The sequence below is a fragment of the Amblyomma americanum genome, chromosome 8 (assembly GCF_052857255.1).
Source record: "Amblyomma americanum isolate KBUSLIRL-KWMA chromosome 8, ASM5285725v1, whole genome shotgun sequence".
NCBI classification, from domain to species: Eukaryota; Metazoa; Arthropoda; class Arachnida; order Ixodida; family Ixodidae; genus Amblyomma; species Amblyomma americanum.
The window spans coordinates 50,334,137-50,361,208 of NC_135504.1; the positions used below are offsets into that span (position 1 = coordinate 50,334,137).

General features: G+C 42.2%; 1 protein-coding gene across 1 annotated transcript in view; it reads right to left on the reverse strand.

Annotated features, from left to right (window-relative positions):
• Positions 1 to 1,101: 1,101 nt before the first annotated feature.
• LOC144102365 (uncharacterized) overlaps positions 1,102 to 27,072 on the reverse strand; it is a 38,780-nt gene continuing 12,809 nt past the window's right edge. The window contains exons 5-14 of the mRNA XM_077635656.1: positions 24,465 to 24,586; positions 19,682 to 19,832; positions 19,263 to 19,402; positions 16,831 to 17,065; positions 15,823 to 15,988; positions 12,178 to 12,281; positions 10,466 to 10,628; positions 5,856 to 6,056; positions 3,720 to 3,866; positions 1,102 to 1,308 (exon numbers count right to left, since the gene is read on the reverse strand). Of these exons, the coding sequence (XP_077491782.1) occupies positions 1,102 to 1,308; positions 3,720 to 3,866; positions 5,856 to 6,056; positions 10,466 to 10,628; positions 12,178 to 12,281; positions 15,823 to 15,988; positions 16,831 to 17,065; positions 19,263 to 19,402; positions 19,682 to 19,832; positions 24,465 to 24,586 (1,636 nt within the window). The remainder of the gene's footprint in view (positions 1,309 to 3,719; positions 3,867 to 5,855; positions 6,057 to 10,465; positions 10,629 to 12,177; positions 12,282 to 15,822; positions 15,989 to 16,830; positions 17,066 to 19,262; positions 19,403 to 19,681; positions 19,833 to 24,464; positions 24,587 to 27,072) is intronic.

A 27,072-nucleotide genomic window follows, 5' to 3' on the forward strand; every position in this document is an offset into this window, starting at 1 on the left:
CTTGACTGGCGGAATTGAATGGCGTAGGCAAGGGCCTTTAACTCCAGAGGCAGTAGTGTAAGGCTTACATGTAATATACGTAGGTATTGGCGCGCTCCTGACGAATTAGCACATCAGAATGCCCGAATATGCTGGCCATGCTGTTTATAGGTATGACTAAGACCTCGATGCGGAAAAGGCATGCAGTCTGGCCAGCAGTAGGCTATCCTCTATAAAAAAGAAAGCGTAGACCGATAACAGCCGTATAAAACATGGGCTCTCGGCAACACATACCCTGAAGTGGCAACATATACCTTGAAATGACATGTATTTGTAGGATGATTCGACTCGGGTTTTACAATGAATAACTGCCTTTGAATGAAATAAAGAAGGGATATGTAGCTGAAGAAAGCGAGCTAGGCAAGCATTGCTGGAAAGTTTATTCTTCAGAGTGACCTTTTCATAGAAGAGTATGAAAGCTTTATTATGCGGATTGAGAAAAGGTGAAGCATAAGAGCTCCAAACTCATAGTTATTGCGTGCACAAAAATGCAAAATGTCACACGACACATTATCTTTAAAAAACATGACGCGCCAGAAGTTATACTCTTCTGATGGAGCCCTGACCTCCAAAATTTATCGCAGTTCCTCACTTTCCTTCTTCCAGAGTACAGGGTAGAGCGAAGGCATAAAGAGTGCGACTGAGAACGGAAGTTCAAGAAATAAACTTTTGTGATACTTAAAAAATTACATTCACTGTCCACACGAAGGCAACTTGTGCTAAATTTGATAATACAAAAAATTCAAACCAAGAAATTTGAACAAGAATCGCGATTGCACGCACCAGCGACAATCTTTTTCCGTAACACCGAAAGAGTTCACAAAGTTGCAGCTAAAAAAAAAAGATCACAAGAGCACACCCAGCCAAAGGCACAAAAATATAAGGAAGTTTGTTGCAGCCCAACTGTATTAGTGATAGGAATTGCACATAGAGTAGCGAGCAAAAATACTTTCTAGCTCACAGACTACGATCGTGGAATAAGCACCAGAACAGCGTTAAAACTGACGCTGTTCCGCGATAAAAATACACTCGGGGTTGCCTCAAGATGCCTCCAACTCAAGATCATATGAGGTCGAGGCAGTCTCTGTGTTTGCTGGAGTCGGTGTAGTTGTTCTCGAGAAAGGCGGACAACTTCTTGAGCATGAGTGTACGGTTGAAGTAGCCGTACAGCTTGCCATCCGGACAGGTGCCCTCGGTGCTATCGAAGTTCACGTCGAAGGCGGCCAGGGTGAAGACGACTTGCGTGAGGTTGCGCTTGGCGTCGCACAACTGAAATTGTGAGTGGGACGACAAGCCGTTAGTCGTCCCGTTCTGTATACGCTCACCTTCTTTTGTATTTTGAATAAGTGTGCGCCATTCGTCTTTGCAAGTGAACATGAATATAACTTCCCTTGTTCAAATTTTTGCTATCTTTATCTTCATCGTTACAATTCTGCGGAATTTGAAGCTTGATGTGCTCAAAGCATTTTAAAAGAGTCGTAAAACAAAGAAAACCAAACACCAATTTTTTTGCCCTTGTGATCGCCACATTAAAAAAGATATATACTAGATTCTGTGCCGTAAATCTCTAGGAACATTTAACAAGATCTATTGCTTGATTTTATCAGCAATAGTACCACCATGGCTCTCTCAGTTATGTTTGCTGTTGACGTTTTTTTGATCGTTGAATGAAAGTTATAGAGCATGGCTTCTTTTAACCATCCAAGAGACTTGTACAGCACAATGTACACTGTCCCTTCACCCAACAAAAATGCCTGCCGTTTCTTTAGGAGGTTGTTTTTGCGTTATTCGTATTCCCACGGACTCACCTTCCTACCCTAGTGGCTAGGTATTAGTGAGGTTGGCATAATCCTCCTCTATCATCTGGTCAACTTCCTCATTCAACGCAGATTATGAATTCGTGAATGTAATTCTTAGCTACAATTGTTATCATTTGGTCGCTAACTACTTGCGTTGCTTCGTCCTCACTGACATTCTTAAAATTTCTTCTTTGAGCCTACAGAATCGGGACGCAGCTATATGCATGATTACTGAGATGTCATCATGATTGCTGTTATTATACTTTTTCTCTATGGGATAGTTTGCTCAATCTCTTTGCAACTCGTGGCACTTTTCAAAGCTCAAAATCCTACAGACTTTACTAGTCATACTTCGGAGATCTACATCCCGCTTGATGTGAGCTTTATACAGTATATCGAATTTTCCTCGTGATCTACAATCTTATATTACAAACAAAAAGCCGCAAACATCTATATGTAAACCCAGAGTCCTCAGCGAAATTATGTTAAGCACTTTTTGTCTCTCCGCGAAGGTACAAACTATCGACAATCGACAACAAATTCATTTCACAGTTGGTCATTATGGGCATATTCAAGTGTTCTTGCTGGAAGAGTATAAAGGCTACAAGGGTGTAATACATCTGCACAGCTGTGGCGCTGGTTTCTTAAAGGAAGCCACCAATGTGGATAACAGAAATGTTACACCATTTACAGCCTTCCTGCAAAATACTCTGTGCCACTTTTAAAACGGCTCTATGCTCAAAATAATTCCGTTTGTCATACGCAAATTCTTTGAGAGCAGCGACATTTTACTACAGGAGTGTCAATGAAAAAACGACCAAACTTACTGCATTAAGAACAAACCAAATCCGGCATTAAACAATCAACAGTCAATATCGGTATTAGTTCCTTCTTGATTTCATTCAGAGAGCGCCAAACAAAAGTTGGCTGAGTGTGATACCCCTTATGCGATGCCTGTAATCTTGGAGCAAAAAACACCTTTGCTGCACTGCTGTTCTTGTCTGCAGTCGTTAAATAATGGCATTTCACGTTACTTCACAGTCAATGAAATCACATGTTGACGTAATGTTAGCCGACGTACTGAGCTGATAGCACAATAAGGACGCGTAAAACACTAACGCTCTTCTGCTCAGCAATTATTTGTAGGGAAGAGTTCCTCACCGAAATGCAATGAAGGCTAAAGATAACATCATTGCGAAAATAGTGCCCTAGCGAGGTATCGTTCGCATTCAATATTTTGCTAGCAAGCGCAGCAATGTCTGCTTACAGCACCAGTTGTTTTGCTCTCTCAGCAATGGTCATATCAATAAGTGATGAGGCTCTAAGTCTGTGAAGTATATAACCATGGCTCTGTTGGCGGTGATATTTAACGCTTATTGATTCTTCTAGATCCGGAATTTTTTAGGTTTCAAAGAGCTTAATGAAAAGTACATTAACGTATAGGGATTCAGGTTTGTGTCTAAGCAATTTGTATCTAAGAAACAAAGCTCAATTTTACTGCAACAAAAAGAAGTTATTGTCAATATTTTTGTTACTTACATGCGCCTGGCATATATAAAATTTAAGCAAATATCTGAACTATGCATCAAAAAAGAGTTAATAATCCTGAATAGCAAAGATTGAGATAAATGAAAGAAACATAGAAAGTGTTAGAGGCAGTAATCAGAACCCAGAATGCACATTGCTTGAGTTATTGAACGCGGAAACCATTCCCAGAAACCCCACCAAAAGACATACCCTAAACAATACATCTTAGCCGCCACACATTTGGCGTCACTGGACGCATTAAAATGAGCACCCCTTTAGAGATTGTGTTACTGTAAAAATAAGCCTTGTATGACTTAGAAAACAGTGCACCATAGGATGCCCTTTGTGACCCACCTTCTGCCGATATGTCACATGGTTGTCAAATGCGAACATGACTCGACGGTCCTCACGGAGGAAGGCTGTGTCGAACGAGGCCATTGTCTTAGTATCCTTGTCCCATACCATATTCTTGAAGAGGTTTGTGTTGGTCAGACTGCAAACCTTTGTTATTAAGAAAAATGTACAAAAAAAGAGTGCGCGGCCGTCAGATCTGCCCTTAGTAATCTGATTGCAGTGGCTCGGTAGAAAAAAAAAAACAAAAGGGAATAATTAGCGCTTTCTATTCTCCACATATTCTCCACACGGAAAACTGAAAACTTTGTCTACTCGGGTGCCGAGTGCGATGTCAGTGTATGTTAAAGATCCCCAGGTGGTCGAAATTATTCCGGAGCCCTCCACTACGGCACTTCTTTATTGCCTTCTTTCACTCTCCTTTATCCCTTCCCTTATGGCGTGGTTCAGGTGTCCGCCGAGATGAGAGACAGATACTGCGCCATTTCCTTTCCCCAAAAAGCAATTATTATTACTCGGGTGCCGAGTTATGTGAAATCCAGTGTTCATATATTGTTTACCCTAAACAAAGCAGACAGTTCATAAGAAAAACAAAGTAGCCACCGAGAAGAGGGCGCACCAATGTAACCACTATTTAAGAAATCCCATTCTGACTTCCTTATACCACTTGTTGCAAGAGGCATCGAGGTGCGGTACTGTACTCCACATGCCCCTGTAAATTGCTTCAACTGGTGCCTGTCAACTTTCATCCGTCTGGGACTTTCTCTAATGCCAACTTCAGTGTCTGCGTCTTATGGCTGCATGATCGAGTGTGACAGAAAACTGATTTATATAATGAGCACTTTTTAAATTACAATCACAATAGAGGAAGAATTTGAATTTTTGATTAGTGGAGATGCCTTAGTGTTCAAGTATAGCGGACTATACACAGTACATACAGCGCATGCGCAGTAATAGATGTGCGCCCCACCTGACCACGGAGGTGCGAATACGCGGGCAACGCGGGGATGCAGTAATCCGGTATGCACATTGGTGACTACGTTTCCGCTCTACTAAATTTTCTTATTGCATCAAACCTCCTCCCCTATAAACGCAGCTGTTACTCATTGCGCTCCATATGAGAGAAATATGGGGTGGCATGCGACATTTCTTTGTAGAAGGGTCAATTTGAAATTTAGAATTTAGAATTATGTGGTAAAATGTAAACATTTTAGCAGGACTTCATAAAAAAAGATTACTTCGATGCAATTATTGATCGATCGGCACTGAAGGTACTGCGGAGGTGGAATAACAATAAATACAAATCAGCTGTAGTCCCGGGCCGTCCCTTTTGCATTCGGTGCTCCAGCCAACCGCCGCAGAGCCAAGTCGGGATGTCCTCTGAGCGGATATCAGAAGTCGTCGATTTATAGGCAAGAAATGCGATCGAAGCTTCACCTATTCAGATATATCGCAACTGAATACCCTAAGAAGCGCTGCTAGGATTTGCCTCTTTCGAATCCGAGCGGATGGCCCTTCCCCTCATCGCCCGTTCGTGTTGTGTGATCCAGTAACACTGTAGTTTTAATTCTCCCGTGGCGCATCAACTTCTCTCTGTACGTCATATACTCTATATCGCAAGGAGTGCTTTATTTGGGCGTGATTCCTAAGAAGCCGATTTACGCCTCATCCGCCATAACCTCTACATCTTCCTTTCTGTCTTTCAGTTGATAAAGAAAAACTTCACTCCTCTTTATCTCTCTGCGAACGAAATGCGATATTCGCGAGATAATCGAATACCGAGTATACAGTTTTCCTTGACTTCTTCTGAGTGACTACAGGTCTGAGATCACATAGGCGTTAGAAGGGGACGAGGCCTAGCTCTACACAAAACACCCACCAGGGTATCATTGCTGCACCGTTCCTGTTGTAGAGACTTACTGTTTGCATAACGTACTCTTTAGTGACGCCATTTCAATATCTCAGCATGGTGGCCGTATCTTGAACATTGAAGATTTAAAAAAAGCTTTCTAACTCGTTCGAAAAGTAATTGCTTTCTGCGGGGAAGTGGATATAAGTGGAAAACGCTCCTCATTTCTTAACGGTTACACCTCCTGCTCCAGCAATTTCTGTAAGCCTGGTGTGTGCGGTCTCACTCACCGCTGCTGGGGGCAGGTCCGAGTCAGCAGACTCAGGATCGCAGTCTTTGAACAGGCCGTAGTCGCCCAAAGACTTGGCTGTCACGTTTTCGTCGTCGCTACGTGGCTGCCACAAGCGTCCCTTGAGCGTGAACGAGACTGCGATGGGGATGTGGACTTCGTGGAGCGACCGCAAGCACTCGGCCAGCCTGCAGCCCTCGTACTGTGAAAAAAAGAAAGCCGTTGTCAGTGTGCATAACGCTGAATGCGAAAAGCTTTATGTTAATCATAATTACTCTCGACGGGGTGAATGTTCTTATACAAGTATTGACAGCCTTTCGTTGGGAAATTTTAAATTCTGTAGTAGATGCTTGTGCTACAGTTGTCCTCGTATTACTGGGATCAAGTTCACGATCAACTGTATTCTGTTACTCTTTCCTCTGTACAGTGATCCAGAGTCAATTCTGAATTACGACGCGTATCTTCCATTTTTGGCCATTACATTGCATTTAATGTTACTTCTAATTTATGCTAGTAATTTTGAGATTGTCGAAGGTTTTTCACACATTAGCTTGATCTGCTTGATTAAAGTGTTCTGCATTTGCTATCTCGCATACCCCGCGATGTTTTGCGTGGAGCAGAAAAAATGAATAGCGGCTGCAGTGTGTTGAATTCACTAAAAAGATGTTATTCCGCCCACTATATTATATAGCTTCCGTCTACTCTTTGAAGAAGCGACCTCTAGGAAGTGCTACGATGATCATCTACAGTAAAAAAATATACAGCAGAACTTCGCACTCGCGCATTCGAAAGAACAAACCAAGACGCGACTGATTTATATCTGAAAAAAAACAAGCGACGATTGTCAGCTCATTGGTGCTCTATACATTAACCTCTCTAAAGCTTTCAGTCATTTCTTATATTGGTACTGTGCGATGTCAGTGCACGTTAAAGAACCCCAGGTGGTCAAATTTCCGGAGCCCTTCACTACGGCGTCTCTCATAGCCTGAGTTGCTTTGGGACGTTATACCCCTATAAGCCAAACCATTTCTTACATTGAATTTAATTTGCGTAACTGGTGTACCTTTCGTTCTACACCGTAGCTATCAACTTGAATTGGAGCAATCAGTAATTATCATCAACAATTTTTAAGTCTAGGAACAATACCATTGGCCCATGAAAAAATCCTCTTCGTATGCCTTTTTTTTTCCCTAGATATATCAAGGGTACCATGAACTCTCTTGACTGTGTGTTCGTTTTTGTTTTTTCCGTGTTTATGATTTTTCGCATTGTATTGCATTGCCTTCTTCTTTTTGCAAGTTGTTTTGCAATCAAGTTTTTTTTTAATTTTTTCATTCCTGCAGCAACCTGACTGTGACCGTTTTTATGTGTGTATATAATTTGTCCCTGTCCTGCAAAAGCCTCCACGATGACGCTAGCAGTATGTCGCAAATAAAAACTCTTTCAGTCACTTACTATGCATAGATTATATGACTATATTTTTTTCCCACTAATGTTGTAACATTTACTGTTTGAACTCACTGCCGGCGCCGCTGACGTTGCATTTCGTTGTCAAAATAACGCCAAAATAGCCCGCTCACTTCTAATGCAAGGAATGTAGACATTTATTTTCGATGCTGAGCAAAAACTATGCCAGAGCTGCACGTATTACTACGAATTTTGTTGCACTGCACGGCCCCTACAAGACAACATTTGTTCGAGTTGAATTAGAAGAGCACGAAAAAATTAGCAAGCACAATCACTCTGTAACAAGAAACAGCATATGGCATAAAAATACTTACTAAGATGCGTTCATAATTTAGTATTGGTACCCTAATATTCCTTTATCAGTCATTAATACATAGCCACATAAGCTACTCTATAGAAGAGTGGAGTCGTACTTACATAACTCATTTATATTCCTTGCGACACCTACGAAATTAGTCACTACACCAAATAACTTTCAGTCACTTCATGTTAGGATCCCCATCTCATCTTCATAATTATAAAATTTTATGCGTACCCCAAAAGCACAAATGTTCTCAAAGTACTTTTTGTATTTAGTTCATCAATGGTAACCTTGCATCAACTAATTAATGCAAGTCAGATACTGAAGTGTACTTTCACACCTTTCGCACTAAGCAATTTTTTGATGGCAAAACCCACCACAACTTACGTGAAATTCAGAGCTGATATTTATGGTTCATCAGTGATGGACTAATATATTAGAAAATAAAGCATTTGTCTTCACTTCGTTTCTTTAATTGTAAGTTCAGAGAGTTCCTACTTTGAATTTGAAGATTTTTTCATGTTCATTTGCATAAATTGTCGAAAATTTCTCTTTTGATTTCTTTTTATGGCCTCTTATACAGAGTTTTCAAGGTGTGTTTCAGATTTTTTGTAATTGCTTATTTGTACAACCGTATATAACTTGGTTATATTAATGTCAACCAATATTTCCTTATGTATCAAATTGTTTGCTTTCCTGAGTTCATATTGTGCATGATCTGCTGTTATTTTGATTTTTTACAACGTGTTAATATTGATAGGGACTGCTCACTCAGACTCCGACTTTAAGATCTCCTTCAGCATTTACTATATGTACCTATGTTAAAGGCCACCGCGCTGGCTCAGTTGTTAGTGTGCTCGGCTGCTTACTCGAAAGACACGAGTTCGATCTCGGCCGCGGCGATTCCATTTCGATGGAGGCGAAATCCTACGGTACGATGTCGATACATGTTAAAGAACCCTGGGTGATTGAACTTATCCGGACTCCCCTCATCCACGTCCTTCATAGCCTGGGTGACTTTGAGAAATTAAACCCCACAGCCGTGCCTAACCTGTGTTATAATTTGTGGAATATACAACATAATTCCAAAAAGTACACAATAATTATAGATAATCCAGCATGACGGGTCGAACGCACGTCATTCGAAAGCTTACGCCGTAACATTAAAATGTGCAAAGAACAAATCTGCTTATCAATTTGAAATTTCGTTGTACGCACAAGGGTTCGATTATTTGCACTTAAAGAGAAAGTTATCATTCTTGATGTTATTCCCTAAGAGGATCAAGACGCAGCGGTATATCGCGTATGCTACGCAACTGTAACTGTTGTGGCCTAATATCAATGTTTCAGGAGAACTTTGGAATCATCGTTACACAAACCAGATATTTCGTAACCAAATTTAATGAACATCAATAAGAACGTGACTCAAGACTTGAAGAGAAACCGGGTGCGCAAAGATAAGGGGGCTATAAGAGGAAAACTTTTAATGTAGCTTTAGACGACAACGTAGTAATCATGCACTTTTCTTTAAAGGACACATTTTTCTAGCGGCACATAAATTATTTTAATGTAGCCAAACATCTAAATAATATTTCATTTTCTTGAAAGGCGGTCATTATTTCAAGCCGAGCTAAATATTGTTAAAAGACACTTCACCTTTTTCCTGCTGAATGTTTTTCGGGAAGAAACTATTCAGCCCAACCATGAACCGAACCTTTCAATAGACGAACCATTCGATAGGCGAACCAGTCTATCGAAACTTCTTTGCTGCCTCCATATAACAGAGGCAAGAATGTCACAAAGAAAAACGCTTTTGTTAGTCTTTTACGTACGGTTCTCAACCATTTAAGAAGCCCGATTCGCCATTTCAAAAAGTGATGCTGCCTCAACAAATCTGCTCAGTAAAACGAAATAGTCATGACTACGCCTCCACAGTGTGAATAGCGTGAAAAAAAGTCAGAATTTCTTGCGTGGTACAAAAGAAATAATTCACTGAGGACATTGCCGTTAAGCAAGTAACAAGAAGCCATAAGGTCCTCTTTTTACATGCAATATTTTAAAACTGCTTAACTACTTGCAGGTGTTGCGTGGTCAGAGTATCTTCCACACTATTTTTTTGTTATTTCTATATTATTATTGCGAAAGAATCTTTAGGCTATGCCGACAGGGTCGTGTGACCAAAGCGTGTCACCAAAGCGTGTCAGCAAAGCGTGTCAGCAAAGCGTGTCATCAAAACGCGTCTGCAGTGCTTATAATGTTCTCAGAAGAGGCAGCATCAAACTAATAGTTGTGATCAATAGAAAAAAGTGCGAGAATGATGCGCAGATAATTTGACGCCACCAGGAAGATTAGTTCATTAATTAGAGCCAATAAAAAACAATTTCGAAATAGCGCGGACATCGGTATAGTGAATGGGCGAGAAAACAGCCGTGGACGGCAAAATAGTGGAAAAAAGAGGCAAAGATGTGAAAATAAAATTTGAAATGGTTTGAAATGTGTTTGACGAGCGACAGTTAACATAACAAAAATATTTGATCGACATGGAATAATTAGTTGATTAATTAAAAGCAAACGTCAATGGAGTCAAAGGGGGGCAAAGAGAGCCCACGAATGTCGTAGAGGCGTCAATGCTTTCGCATTCCTCCAGCGCAGGTAGCCGCAGCTATCTCTAACGTTTTTTGAAATCTTTATTCTTGCTCTTAATACGATAAGTTTGCATCAAAGGCTAATTAAAAAGAAAACGGCCGTCTTCGTTGCTCGGCATTTAATACGAGCTTGTGTGTTCTGCAAAGAACTTCATAAACCTTATAAATATAAACTTTATAAATACACGACGCACTTACGTATGTGTGAGCGTAAGGCACAAGGTCGCGCACATTGTCTGGTATTGTGTATATATTCGGCGGCAGCATGAGGCACCTGAAGTCCGTGATATATTTTCTAACCGAGTGTGGATGGAAGGAGATGTGGCCGAGGATGACGATGGCGTCCGGCAAGAACACGGCCCTGCGTGTGCAGGAATTCGGTATTGTGTTATGAAGGAAATCAGATACAGTTGGTTGTACTTTAATTAGTTTCTTATGGGCCTGGCTTTTTCTCGCATGGCTTCTGGTGTATGCACACAATTTGCATTTCATGCTGGAAATTCCAAGGATGTACAGAGCCAGTCCTTACAAGTTTAGAGTGCGTTGTGTAGCTTCCATTGATTTAAATTATATCTAGGTAGGCGCAGCAGATGGAGCGGAAGCGTTAAGCTATTCACGTGAAGCTGAAAGAAGGAAGGTGGTCAAAGTAGTAACAGTGCGCGAAAATTAATGTTTTCTTCAACGAATCGATCATGATTAGTTATCCTCAGATAGTATATAGAATATCAAATAACAAATAAAAATGCAGTTATTAGGACGCCTGTGATGACTTAACAATTTCGTATTATACCCGGCACAAGCAGGTGTATCATCTAGCTGAGAGCAGGGCGGGACAAAGGAGATCACTAGAGTTAATGTAGAGGCTTTATGGGAGCCAGATACGCGGACGTCCGCCGAGTTACCGCCCAAAGCGTCCAAGTTAGGAGAGAACAGCGCAACATGTCACATATGATGAATTTTTGACGCAGCTGTTATGCGGTGGCTCGATCATGCCGCTCATTTTTTTGGCGTGTACAGCTGGCGTCATTCTGAGAAAAAATTATGTTCGTAGGTTTAAGGAGCTTCTTAGTCGTATGCAGGCTGCATGAAATTCGTCTCGACAATATGTCACTGAAGCCTCAGCCCAATGGACGAGCGTCTTTATATGTAGTAAAAGGCAGAAGTCACAATTGCTGTCTTCTAAGGTAATACGATATATTTCATGCAACAAAGTACTGTAGATATGACAGCGATTTTGGGGGGAATACATGTACGCGCGTAACAAACGCCGAGTCTCGAAAGTGAGGATAGCGTGGAATCTAGTAGGTTTACGGCTGTGATCAAGTACCGTATGGTATGGTGGATTCGAATGTTCTACATTGCATTAATGATTTCGAGTCAAGCTGTGACAAGCTGCCCAGCGAAAGCAAGCGCGAAGATCTGGCCCCGGTACACAGAAACTCGAAGAGGCCAGGAGACATGAGCACCATTGTGTGATAGGACGTGGCGGTAGCCTTGCTGTACGCTGCAAAGCCAGGACGTTTTCGAACGGTACGCGTGATTACAGAAAATTTTGTACAGAAGCGCCGAGAGGAATGGGCGTTTAGACGTTCTAAGCACCAATGTGGGTTTTTATCGTAGCGAACTGCCAGTATGTAAACACAGCCGTGGTCCAAGTATTGTAGTTACAAAGTTTATGTCTTGAATTTTATTTGTATTTTTGCCCATATAACCCATAAAAACTCCCAAAACCCTATAGAATATGACCTGTCCAAAGTTCGTAGTTTCTCACAAGGATCGGTTGATAATTTTCCTTAATGCATAAGGCTGTCTTGGAGTGGCAGCGCTTCCCCCGCAAGTATTCACGTGCGTGCGATAAAATCTCAATGCTGAATTCCTTCCTTCACGCCTTTGTAGAAATGGTGACTTACTTAATCCCTTCGGCGATCAGCTGGCAGTCACCGTAACAGCCAAGAAAAGTGTAGGATGCTATCCTGCGCTGCTCAAGCAGTGTCCGTGAAAATGATGCCGCTTCCTGCCAAAGATAAGCATCTTTCTTTCAAGAGGTTCGACTAAAAAATCTTTCAAAGAGTTAACGCGTTTTCTTGAAAAATGCTGACGTTACGACAGATAAGCGGGCCTGTACATTTCAATAACATAGCACTTGCGTGGAAAACTTTTATGCCTAACGTTCGCTTCTCGGAACACCCACTTTTGACAAACATGTCCTGGAACCCCTTCTCACTCCCACTTAGGCAAAGAAGCTTTTCAGAGGGAGAACCGAAACTCGGACTTTTGATACGCTTCAAATCAATAGTTCAAGGACCACCACTAAAGCCTTTCCTCCATTTCATCATCTACATTGGCAGTCTCAAATATTTGAGAAAGAGCCGTGCATGGTTAGCAGCATAAGATCTCCTCAGCGGATCTATTTTGCAGATTGCCGACATTTAAAGATTAGCGCAATTTAGGGTAAACAGCTTTCATTGAATGATTTTCAGGAGTGATTTTAAAAAGTGGGGCTCATGCGATAATTGAATATGGTACCGTCTGAGTTATGAGCGCTGTGTTTACAGCGCAGTATATCCGGGGAATGGAGCGCACAAGTAAGTGCAAGTAGAACGGAGCATACATGTAAGAAGCATATAGCAGCGGGATACTCAGTGGTGCAAAAGTGAACAATAATACAATATGTGCTAGGACATGACACAAATCAATCGAAATTTCTTCAGCGGCGGATCTATGGCGAGGAGGGACACACAGAAGCAAAGCTCGCAACGAGAAAAAGGCATTTGCCCCCCCCCCCCCCCCCGGCCAGTTTTTATGACGAGGAAAGCTAAAAACACATTTTACGAACGCCCCCGACCTTAACAACTGCCACTCTCCTGGAAGTGCTAAGTCCGGATTTGATCTTTTTGGTTCGCTACCATAACCTGCAGGACAGATGGCAATGCCTGCCCATGATATTCGCTCTATTGTGCCTCTTTGTGGGTGTTTTATTTCTGAAAAATTCGCCGCCTCAGACAAAGAGGCTAGAGCATTTCCTCTAAATTTGTGATTGGGAACTTCGCATTAAGAATTTCGCGCCAAATCAGAACGCTGTTTTTCAAAAAGTGAGGAGGTTTGCATCAGGGCTGGAACATTGGGCCTACGGTAGTTTTGGGAGGTGCATTTCTGCCGATAGCGGACTAAAGAGGAGAATCGTCGGCACTGGGTACTAAGTGGACAATTAAGAGCGCGTTTAAGGGCTGGGACTACAAAAGGTCTTTTAGTAGGACTGTTCGAAAAAAACAGCGCGCTAGGAAACGAGGAGGGCAACGCCATTACCTATACGCGTAAGGTAATTAAAAGCAGCGCAGTGTGTGTTCTTTTCTTCTCTGGCTTGTGTCCGTAGCGCTGCTTTATGAGTAATTAACTGTAGCCTTTGAGTTCTGCACAGGTATATAATCTGCATTTTAAACAGGTCTTTAAGGAGACAGGGAGTAGTGAATACCAAATAGACAAACCGAAATTAATGACAGAGGAAGTAAAGAAAGCTTAGTAGCAATGAAAAGAGGGAGGAAGCTGTACAGGATTAGATAACAGCACATCTTTTGAAGGACAGTGAGTGCATTGTGCTGGCGAAGCTAGCCAACCTGTATGCGCAATGCCTTATGATGCCGATCGCACCAGAATCTTGCAAGAACGCTACCATCATCATAATCCATGAGAAATAGGATGTCGAGAACTGAAAAATATACAGACCGATCAGCTTACTGCCAGTTGCCTTCAACATATTTACGAAGGTAATCAGTAATAGAATCAGGACAAACAAATCACTAGTCTGGCTTTCGTCAAGGCCACTTTACAGTAAACGACATTCAAGCTATCAATCAGGTGATAAAAATTTGGCAAAATGTAACCAACGCCTATATACAACTTTCATAGTTGACGAGAAGGCATTTCACTCATTTGAAAACGCGGCAGTGATGAAGGCATTACGCAATCTAGATGTAGATTGCGCAGTTCTAAGTGCGTTGGCAGTTATCTATAACGGCTGCTCAATAACCATAGTCATCCTTAATGACAACAATAACATCCCAAAGCGGAAGGGTCTGAGGCAGAGAGAGACTATCTCTCCAATAATATTCACTGCCTATTTAGAGTAGGTATTAAGAGACTTGGACTGGGAACATTCAAGGATAAGTGTTAATGACGCACACCTAGTACTGCGCGATTAGCTGATTTCATTGCCTTGCCAAGTCATTCACTGGATGAACTGCAAAACATTATCAGCGACTTAGGCAAAGCGGAACCGTGTGTTTAAAAACTAACTCGCAGAATACTAAAGTAATTTTCACCCCTCGCGAAATGAAGCCGCAGTTTACGATATGTAAGTAGACGCTATAAGTGGTAGGGAATGTATACTACACAAGGCAGGTACTGTCCGCAGATCCGGATCAAGAGAGTGAAATTACCAAACAACAAGAATGGGGTGGAGTGCATTTGGCAGGCACTCTCAGCTCATGAATGACAGCTTACCAATGTCAAGAGGAACGTATACAATTGTACATTACCGGTGCTCAATTATCGTACACATCTAGATGTGGAGGCTAAAGAAAAGGGTTCCGCTTAAATTGAGAATATCTTAAACGTTAAGAGATAATCAGAGCAGAGTGTGTGAGAATACGAACACGGCTTAATGGCATCCAAGTCAAAATCAAGAAGAAATGGGATTCGGGAGGCCATAAAATGAGAAGGCAAGATACTCCGCGATCGCTAAGGGTAACAACGTGCACTCAAAGAGAAGCCACGCGTTGCAGCGGGCGGCAGAAAGTTAGGTGCACGGATGAGGTTGAGAAGTTTGCGGGGTTAAAGTAGCTGGAACGGGACCGCGTTAATTGGATAGATATGCGACTAGCCTTTGTCTTGCAGTGGGCGCAGTCTGGTTGGCGATGATGAAGGTTGCGCATATTTTCGTCAGATAATATCTTCTGGCGTGCGCTGTGTGCTATAATTTAGCAGCGGCGCTATTTACAATAAAATAAAACAATAACAAAATATTACTAGATTGAATTCGAAGCTAATTTTCCCCACGTCTGTGTGGCGCGCGCTGAATTCAGAAAAAAAAGGTCTCGGTCATCGTGCTGAATTAGTCAATACCGAAAAGATAATAAACCAAGAGCACATAACTTTGGGCGAGTTGCTGCATTGCAATCATGTACAAGCACAAGCACAAAAAACGACAAAGAACGACTTGGACAACACGAGCGCTCGGTTTGTAGAAATCCTTCTTTGTCTTTGTGTTTTGCGCTGGTACCTGATTGATAATAAACCACATCGCTAGGCCTTCCAAATGAAGCGCAGGGCAGCTATTCATTTAATAACTTGTTTCATTTTATTGTTCGTTATTATGGTAAATAACTTTAACGCTGGTGCTTCTAGGACCGCCTTTAATATCTTCATCCTTCTAAAAGTTTGAACACTTTGAAGGAATTTGACGAGAGGAAACGTAGAGATCTTTCGATAAAGAATAGGCACAGTTCCCACCTTTATATAATATAGTGTATCATTTGCAAAGGCTAAAACGGACGAACCTTCAGAGCTTCCAGAGCATTCATCAGCAAACCAGGGTAGGAGTCCAAGAACACTTTGTGGGCGTTTGTGACACCCCAGTGGTGCACGTTCTTGTTCAGAAGTTCGTTTGTTATCCAGTGGTTTGAATGCTGGCTGCTGAGGTCTTCAACAAACTTTGTGACTGCCCTACATGTAAAAGGTTGCAGGAATAAGATTATGATGGGGCTGAAGCATACACTGAGCACATGAAATTGAATGAAGGGACAGGAAGAGAGCAGAGTGAATGAGGGAGCAAATGCGGGTCATTGAGATACTAGTTAAAATAAAAAAAAATGACCATCGGCAGAGAAGCCAATGCGTAGGTAAGATAACTGGTGGTTGCCAATGGTAACGGAGTGGATTCCAAAAAAAGGCAAGCATGCCAGGAGGAAGCAGAAACGTGGGGGAATGCGATTAGGAGCTCTCTTGAGATGTGATGACCACAGGTCGCACAGGACCGGTTAATTGGAGGAGCATAGAAACGGCCTTTTTCTTGCAATGTACGCTGTCACGATGATCATAAGGATCCACTGTGGAATCGCTCCATGTTAAACTGCCCAGCGCTTTAATCGATCAAGGTAGCGGCCTTCACAATGCCTTTCAAGCTATCGCATTTGGCAACATGTTTTCGTTTGCAGTCGTTTCTTCAGCGCTATCACGTGATATCTGCAAACTAACTTTCAGTGTAAACTAAGCACTAAACTGTTTCAGGCAAGTAAACTAAATTTTGACGCTTGCATTTCATGTATACACTTGCTTTGAAACCTTATGCTCGTCAGATAGCCCAACAAATTTAACAACTGATCACATCGCATGTCAACTAGCGAAAGAAAAAGCCTAGGCACAAACAAGAAGTTGGTGTGAAAAACTCTTCAGAATAGCACACATTTCTCAGTAAAAATTTAGAGCCCTCCCTCAGCTACAATTTGCGTGTGCTCGCTTTCTACACCGAACTTCAAGAAACGAACCAAAACGCACAATCGACTCACTGGATGTCAATAGAACAGCCGTACTCCATGAACTTGCTTGCTGCCGCCAGTTTTATGAAGTCTTCAAGGCCCTCCCCAAGCGACAGGAGTCCCACATCCGCCCTGCACTTGTAGAGGGAGTCGTACAGGATGAAATCGCAGACGCCGTCGGGGAGCACATCTATATCTGTTTCGCAGTCTACAGTGCAGATCATGGAGTGGTTCGTCAGTGGCTTGTTCAGCATCTTAATGGGGGCTGTGGACGAAAACAACGTGGGAAAAAATGAATCATTATAAAGCGTAGTGTTACCAAATACACTGTAGTGCTGTGACTAGGGGCCGCATTCTTCAAGCTGCCCATTTTAAATTGTCCATTTCGAGTCGATTTGGCCCTCCCGCAGGACACTCACGTATACTGCTTTCATGCGTCTGTGGGAAGCGATCTGGCCATTGGGTGGTTGGCGACCAAACCTCACCCTTATCCGCCATTGTCTTGGTGCGATATGCAACGATTGGTGAGGCGCATCACACAGTTAACCGCAGGCGACTGGGCCTGAAAACTAGCTGCAATTGACTGCGATATGCAGCCAATGACGATTTCCGCTCCAACCTCCTATTGGTGAGATTGCTTCCAACAGACGCTTGAAAGCCGCGGGTATATTTGAGTGACCAATGCAAGGGGAACAAATCAACGCGAAATGGAAAAATGAAAATGGACAGCTTATAAAATACGGCCCCAGGATGCTTTGTGAACTTCCTGATTGTTCACGAAAGTTTCTCTCATGTGTGATATTCAAGAAGGCCTGCTTAAATGAGCTGAGGCGCATTGATATGAGGGCAGCAAGCCGCCGGCCTAGCCAGCTCCTCCTTCTGTGATAGAAGCCTTGCGCATAGTGAGAGAGGAAGGTGTATCATCGAAAAGCTCCTGTTAATTTATGTTACAATAAGAGTATAATATACATATGCAGCGATGCGTACAGTACGCTCTGGCTGTATCGCCGCAGAACAGTCAATGAATACCAATTGCTTCTAGACTATGCCCTCTGTCTTTCCTTAGTTCAGGACAGTAATACTAATACCAAGTGTAGTACGCGCAGCACACCACAAAATGCACTGAAATCTTAGGTACTTGGTTGAATGCAGGTTGGCGGAATTTGTTTCAAAGTTAGCCTATGTCACTGTGTAAGTTGCAAGGGGTGTCATAATGTGACTTAGCGAACACATACTCCATTGCCCTGCAGTCAGCTTTGGCCCCTGTCGGACAAGTTTATTCGATAGGCTGTTTTTCAAAATCGGTACCAAAATTATTTTGAAGCTTTATAATCGTTGTGAAGCGGGCAAGATTATTTTAAATGGTTTTCTGCGAAACTTGAGGAATAGTGTTAAAACAAGGTGGTACACCGTAGATAAAATGAATCAAAACCAGTTTGTTGCTTTTTGCGGACTTGAACAAGTTTTTTTAGAATGCGCTGAATTATTCATTTATCTAAGATTACTTATTCAAGACTTGTTCATTTCATTATAGGCCAAGCTTGTTTCGTAAAGTTGTAGAGGGTGTTCAGAAACAGCAAATTTATTTTTTTCTTCAGCGTACCTTCTGTGTAGTCGTTTTTTCCAACAGCTAGAAAGCACACGAAATACGGAAAGGAAATGGCGTGACTGTTTTTATGAACTACGGTACTGTGGCGCTCATAGCCTTTCTTTGAAAGACTGGAGGGTATCCGCTGAACGGGTCTTAGTGAGCAGCCATCACCGCTAACAGAACAGTCCTGAAACTGCGTCAGCACTTCACTGTTGATTGGAAGACCAGCCGCTGTTTCTGATAACAAGAACGAGGCCACCGAAAGCTAGCTGACACAAAGCACCAATGTCTCTCATACACAAACCAAGAATTGAAGGAAATGTGGCGAAGCCATGCAAGTCAAGGCAGGCGCCTTTTATTTTTGTACGTTTTGTTCATCCCGCGAACTGAGCGGCAACCGCTCCCTTTGGCACAGTCACCTTGTATTCTACATTCCATCGGCGTGGTGTTTAGAGCGATAGAGTACGATAACGCAAGACCTTGGTAGCGTGTTTTTTTTTTGTATTTCGCGGGTTTTCTCTATATGCCGCAGATAAAGACCACGCCGGAAGTTGTTAAAAAAATGAATGAGCTGTTGTGAACGTCCCTCGAACTCAGGAAACGCCCTTGTGGATGCGACAATTGTTTCAACACTTTTATTCATATTCTCATGAGGTTAACTGTCCATGTGGGAATAAAATTACTCGGAGTGGCATTACATGACGGCAAACACATGTATATATGGTATACCAACAAATGTATGGTGTACCACTTTTTGCAAGCCTTGCGTGAAGTTACGCGCAGCACCGTCTATAAGTCGTTAATTTCCTTGAACCCTAACAAAATAATAGCGTAGAATCCACTGTTTTGCGGGTTTAGATATGAATCTTACCGGATTTCCTTGTTGTTGACGAAGTCGAAGTAGTATCCGACGTTGAGGAAGCTGGTGAAGCTGCCGAATTAGTCGTTGTTGAGGAAGTAGTCGCGGTCGCCTCAGATGTAGTGATTGTTCTTTCGCCAGTCCTGATGATCCTTGAAAAAAAAAAGTTATTCCATATTTAACTGCTTTGTACATATTACGGCTATGAGATTTCTTGTGTAATCTTAGCGGGAGTAATTTCCTCAGCACTCATGAAAGGCAACATTCTGGTCCTTTGCGTTGCCAGAGTTTCCGCATGTATACAAGTAAGCAAGCATCGGCGTGGCACGGGATGCATATGTCATAGATAAATCTGTCATGAATATGTAATAGATGAATATGTCATAGATAAAAAAAAAGGAGCGCCCCGGTTAGACGCTATGCTTGCTCACCTGGTCGTGGCTTGAACTGCGTCAGTAGAAGGGCCATCGACAGAAATGATGGACACGGCCGTCCTTGGTCGAGTTTCCTCGGTAAAAAAGCTACCGCTAGGTGTGCGGGTTGTTCCTTTTATTTCTGGGCTCTTGTAAATGGAAAGGAAACCTGCAAGGGTTAGGGGTTCACTTAAACTAAAGTTGTTATGCAGACTGAAAATGCAACTGGAGACAAAAATTATTGACATTCTACCCGCTCTTGTGTGACCATAGCAGATGAAAGAAACAGCGTGAGAGTAATGCTGCTATTGTCTTCAGGGCCTCAGTATCGTAATAATAAATACAGTTAGTAAGAAAATGGTACAAACAGCTGCTCGTGAAGAACATCGCTGAAAGCTGAATCTCTAGTAATGACGCCTGATGAAAATGTAAAAGGAGCAAGTATCAACGGAATTATCTTTGAACGCGGTCTTCTTTGTGCTCTTAAAATGCAACTGCCACAATGCCCCCCCAGTAAGCTGCACTGGCTGAGCCAGGCACTACCATTTGCTAGAGGAAGATGTGGAAAATATGTGAATGCTGGCGTTAACCAGGAAGCAAAACGCTTTCGGAGACGCCTAGCGCTGTTTAACTTCTTTATTACCTCAGCCGAAATTCAATGCTTCAGTTAACATAACCTCATTTTGACAATTCTTCTCAATCGAATAAATTGTATTGCCTTCCATTTGTAGAAATTGTGTTATCGGTGCTCTAGAAAAGAAAGATCGCGAACTGCTCAAAGACGCAACAAATAAGACCTGAATTGCAGAGTCCATGCAGAATCGCAACGTTCAGTTTGATATCTTTGCAAATGCTAGAGTATAAAACTATCAAAAAGAGTGCCATTCGGCATTTTTTTTATTATTACATTTAAAAGTTATCTAGCAACGATGACATTTCTAACAACAAAGCTTATATCGAGGGTAGTTGCGGGATTGCACATTCTTAAGAACGAATTATGAGGCTTCTAAAAATAACTTTAACGTTAACTACATTACCACTGAAGAGCAGTCTGACGTCCAGAAGCAACATGTGGCCTAAGCTTCACACCGAATGCACAATAAGGTGTGGGTCTCGGCTAGTTGCGATCTATTCTTGACAACAAAGCACGCAGAAAACGACGAGGACGAAGCCGAGAAGAGACACACACAAGCTTTAACTTTTTTTAATTGCTAAAATATGTCCATCGGCATAAGAGAGTTATATGTAAGTGTGCAGGCCGGTGTGGGCTATGAATGCAAACAACGCCCGGCATTGGGGCACATGGGTTGACATTTAAGTGTCCAGTGGTCGGCTGGGGTGGTAACCCTCAATTCCGAGGTGTGCCTTGTGTGGCTCCTGAAGTCCAGGGCAAATTAGCATAAAGTGAGTTAACGTCGCCTCCATAGCAGAAGCAGGGCAGAAGGGGCATTACGGAAGCGGCATCTGTGATGACCAGGAGGCCTTGACCGCAGGCGTCAGCGCAGCATGCACCCGGCTACTTCTCAACGCCACCTCCTCAAGGCGAGTTAAACCGCCGGGAAAGGAGGATCCAAGCGGTGGAATTAAAACACGTAAATTTGTACTTAGAGTATTGGTTGAAATGTATACGAAAACGATAGAATAGGGGAAGGAAAGGCAAAGAAAAACAAAGAAAAACAAAAACAAAGTGCTTTCAACAGCAAAGTAAAGTAGTCTTACGGTTGGGACACAGGTACTTCATCCCGTTTTGCGACACAGCGACTGAAGGCGCGTTTGCAGTCACCACAAATCCTATTTATCTCCAGCGCCTCAACTATCTCTCTTGTGATCTGAGTGTAATGCTTGTCAATAATAATACATTTCAAAAACAGGACAACAGTGGCCGCCACCCTCGAATTCACAGTCACGACATTGAATGGCAAGAGTTCCTCGCATCCTTCGTACATTATTCGCATGCGCACGCTGCTGATCATTTACACATATCCGCTCTGGTCACATAGCAGCGTCCACATGAGAATGATACCTTATAGATGATACCCTCATGAAATCGACATACCTGTTGGTATGCCGTGTGTGACGGTCTACAATTCGCTTTTTCAATGGGTTCGTCAGCTTACAAATCCTGCCCAGTTTTTATGGTGTTGACAAAACCACCTTTAGTTTGATCCTTCGAACAATCTTCATAAGGCTTTGGGACAATGAGTGGATGTATGGCAAGGTTCACAAACTTTTTCTTTTGGGTTTTTTTCTTCTGGACGCATATTATCGCAGTCATTTTTCTTGCTTTCGAGGACGCCCTAAGCCGCAGCACAAACAAAATGGGCGGGGTAGCCACTCGGCTTTACTCAACTAATATGCTTGGAAAACTTTGTTCCACTAAGTGCTGGCATGGTTTTATTAGGGCATTACAAAGGCAGGTTTTCGCGATGCCCTTATTACGAGCTTGGTGTGCACAAGAAAATGGTAGCAGCGCTTTCGCACCTCGTGATTCGTACACCCAACCCACATGTGAACCCGAACTCGCAAGCCTGGAGTCTAGGTATCAAATGTATGAGCCATCCAGAAACTCGTGGGTTAAAACAAGCACATTCAGATTCAGATGCGCGTGAAACTTTGTGTTCAAATCCCAAGTCATCCACATTCAAGATTAGCAAAAATTCATCGACACACCGAAATGTCTTTAGCACTTTTGAGCGAATAAGTGAGTCAGCCAGTGCCCTGCGAAGGTGTGCTCATAAAAGAAGTCACTGAGGAGTGAGGAGACGCTCGACCCGATGCATATACATTCGTTCTGCCCCAAGATGCCATCGCACCAATGCCTCGAAATGCAGGCCGCCGCACTCCCCATGCCAACACGCATATTGATTGCATAGAGGGTTATCATGTGTAAGATACATTTGTCATATAGCCGCTCCTACGGAGGTCAGAGCGGACGATGTGTAAATGATCGCCTACCTGATCATGCCAATGAGGTACGAAGGATGCGAGACACTCTTGCGATACACTGTAATCCCTGTTATCTCGAGGGCTGCGGCCCCTGTGCTCCTGTTCTTGAGAGATGTATTATTATTGATAACCATCGTACTAAGATCACCAGAAAGATACTGGAGATAAACAGAATGGGCGGTGTCTGTGTAAGTGGGCCTTCAGTAGCTCTGTTGCAAAAAGAGAGAATAGGTACTTGTGTCCTGACCGCCTGACTACTTGTCTAATGCGTTGTAAGCCATTTCTTTTGTTTTTTGTTTTTCATTGGCCCTCGTTGACCCTCCCTATCGTGTTCGTGTATATTTAGACAGATGTTCCGAATAAATATTCAGTTGGAAGTCAGCTCTGACGTGTGTCTTTTTTCGTCTTTGTCCTCGTCGTTTTCTGTGCGATTTGTTGTCAAGCTTGAATGCACAGTTTGAAAAGAGTGGTCAACAGTTTCGGAAGCAAATTATGTGGTAATTTTTGCTCTTTTTGTACCCCGTAAAATAGACGAATAGCGGTTACATTCACGACAGTCATGTTGCGCACGAGATCAACAGAATGTCCACAATGCGTCTTCCTCGCATACTCCATTGTGTCACGCTTTTTTTGTGACCAAACAAAATAAACGCTAATCGTTGAGCAGAAGGACGACAGTGCATATAAATGTGTTGCGCCATCTTTACAGTACCTCAAATAGCGGCTTTAATTTTTGCAGACTACCGAGAACAAAAGCTCTGATACGTACATTACGTGCAAATCACATTAAAATTGCAGCTGTAACGAGACGCAACGAATGTGTCCGATCACCTGCACAAAGTTTGAGCGCTGAATTGTCCACATAAGGTATGAAGAAATTCACCGCTGGGCGAAACAAAAAACAATACCGCTAAGAAGGCAAACTCTTAATACTTTGAAGCGCTGTAAACAAAATTATTTGTGGTTTAACACTGAAATAAATGTTCGTTTCATATTTTAACAACGAACGCGCCCAATGTCTAAGCCCAGGACGTTTTTATTACGGACGGCATCAAGCTCAAAATTCATTTGAGCTTTCAGTTACATGCACGTGCTGCAAACTGAAGCATAAAAACGTTTGCGGTTTTCACCACACAGCGGGTAAAACTCAAAAACTGATAATCTTGCAGCCCACGCATTGTCTCTGTTTTATGCAAGTGACTTGTAGTTACCAATATGCATTCTTTTTTGGGTGACTATGTGTCTCTCTCAGCTCAAATCATCTTAGTAATGATGACCTGAAGCTCTGGGCTGAATTTTCAGGATTATTCAAAACTGCGGCCTTTATTCTGAAAGGTTAATTTTAGAAATGGGTACTTAGCTGCTAAAACTAAAAAATAAACAGAACAAGTGGAATGTCTCCAGAAATACAATAATAGGTGGTCTATGATCTTTTTTTAAATTCTTATATTTGCAAGCGAACCATGAAGCAGCAATTGTGAACAATACAGGTTTCATTTTTGCGCTTCATATGAAGTAATTGAAACGTTCTGTACACATACTCACCGAATGTTAAGGCTCCGCCAATAACTGCCGGGATAAACCAGACTTGATATATATATATATATATATATATATATATATATATATATATATATATATATATATATATATATATATATATATATATATATATATATATATATATATATATATATATATATTCCAGAGAGAACTTAAGTAGTATCACCAATATTTCTGTGGCGCAGAATATTAGAAGCAGTACTTTCGTCAACAATTACCCGCTATTAGAAAGCGAATTGGGGCCTATGTATCTATTGGAAATACATATATAGAAAAACAGGTCACTCCTTACCAGCACGGAGGGGCCGTATTTCCACAGCGAAGAGGAAGAAACCAGAGAAAGCGGATAGGAGAAGGAGGCAGCAAACACCCGAAAGCAAGCCAGTAACCCAGCGTCCGTCACGGCTGAAAATGCTAAATAAAAGCCAACACTTGTTTAGAGCGCGTAGCACTGCAATAATGCTGGAATGAACATCAATGCGCTTTGTCAGTTTGAGCAGGCATTCATTGAATCTTTCATCGAGCAGAACATAGCTTACGTAAATCAATTTTGCCAAGTGTAACATGAACATATGGTTGAGAAGGAAACGCTCAGTTAAACAACGTAAGTACTATCTGGGAGTTCTGCAGATATATACGGGATAATACGGAAGCGCAGAGGATTCACCTTAAGTGTTTAATGAATCGATAAAGATACACGCACGCGCACACGCGCAGCGTGATCGCGAACGGACATATAACCGAGCCTATATATACAAGCTAATGTGCTGTTTGTCTCCTGTTCCCCTCCTCGCGCGCCTCCTTGCCAAGAAGAGACTAACAGTAGACTAGCGCTACTTCAATTTTTTTTTTCTTGGAACTAACAAATTAATAATGAAAGTCACTACAGGCTTCAGCAAAGCTCAGTCTTAAATGCACGAAACACAATAAGATATTGAAACAAGAACGATAAATAAGGTTCACAAGAGAAAGGATTATCTTTCTGATAACAAAATGAAGGCTGTGCTTACGCATCTATATTCTACTCTTGCTGTTGTTTTTGCATAACTGGCATGAAGGATCGGTTCATCATGACTTCTTTCAAAGCAAAAAAAAACTGATATAAAATTCGTGCAGAGCTACACTGCCCACATAAATTTGGCAAGAGACGACCTGTCCTGGCCTTCACGCTCTTGTTGCTAAAGTGTGTTCATGCCGTGCTTCTTTAAAATAATTAGTGAGTTGTGCCATTGATGCCTAGTAAAGTTTTTCACTAATATATCTTCATTACTGGAATTCTCGGATAACCTCGTAAGGAACGATCTAGGCACAAGAACGCACCGTCGTAAAAATCTAGAAAGGATGAAGCCAACAACATCGGGATGTCGCGTTTCATTTCAGAGTGGAAACAATTTGAGGTGTTAGTTTAGTTGAAACGCTATCTGCGAAGCATTACCAGGTTAATTACTCTGTTCGACCATAGACCTCATTCAAGAATAGAGCGCATTTCACTAGATCAGCGCTCTGAACGCCCTCGCCAATAAACTTAAGCCAGAAATTGGCAACTGGCAATGAATTGGCAACAAGCTAGAGAGACGAGCAATGTTACCGTCACTACTTTCTATTTCATGCTCACATAGCATCCGGTTTTCTTCTGCCATACCATTTCTTTTCATTTATTCCTCCCTTAAAGGCCCGAAGGCATTACATAAAGTGGAAGCAAAATAAAGATTTTTGTGACACGAACGCATAAAGAGAGAGAAGGATAAATTGTATAAAGGAAAACACAAAGAAAAATAAAAAATGCAGCTGGTAAATGATCTTGTGAGAGGTGCGCAATGCTAAATTGAATGCACGGGATAGCAACAACGCGAAAATTTATAAACAGAACATTAAAGCAGTACAAGAGCAGTATAGTGCAAAAGGCGTGGCATCAAAAAGAAAACTAATATCAATCAGCTGTTTGAAGTGCCGGGATGGATATTGCGGAAAGGATTAGCGTCATGAAAAATGGTCGTTTAGTTTTTTTCAGAATGATTTGCTTTCAGTGCATTATACGATGGCATTTGGCAGGCCAATTCATAGTGCATTCGCATCCGTAAAAAATGAATACTTTAGTGCTAAGGCGCGACAGTTCATGCGTGCAGTGCTAAGGTCATGGCTTAGGCTGCTAGACATCCTGCGCGGGGGTTGTAGCTTTACGTATATAACAAGTTGAAGTTAAAAGATCGCAATATTATTACAGTTATCACGCCTTCACTGTAGCCAATATAAAATGGTTAATAAATGGGGCTGCCCGTGATCTTGTTTTCAATGTGTCTCGGCAAGGACTGCTCGCTGCCCGGCATACCGCAGTCATTATGCGCTGCTCTTTTGAGAGCTTCCCAGCGAGCCTAACGTCCCTCGCGGCTTTACCTGCTTGACGCAGACAATGGGACAGCTTTACTTAGCTTTTATTCAGCACAAGCGACATGCGCACCAGACTATGTCTCCTTCACAACTTCCTGTATTGCCGTATGATGCTGACACTGCAGACATGGTGGCACTTATTTATCCTCCGATGTCAAATCAGTACACCAACCTAATGTACAATGCACATAAATACATTCCACACATAGGTGCGCAATGCATAATTAAATGCCATTCCTCTTCACTGGTAAGCTCCTGCACTACTGAAACCGAGCGCTTGAAACTGCTGAGCGACCATACAAAGCGTCAATCGTAAACAGTTACAATGGTAGGCAGGTCTGTCTTGTCGTTCGGGCTAGATTGTGACAGCGAATTTAAAGACAGCAAGGATGGCGATGGTCCCGAATTTGACGATGTACAACCATCACCATCCGTATTTAAGCTGCGCGTTACCTTTAATGATATCTTACAGTAACTAGCAGTGTGCTGAAATTGGCGTCAAATGTTAAAAG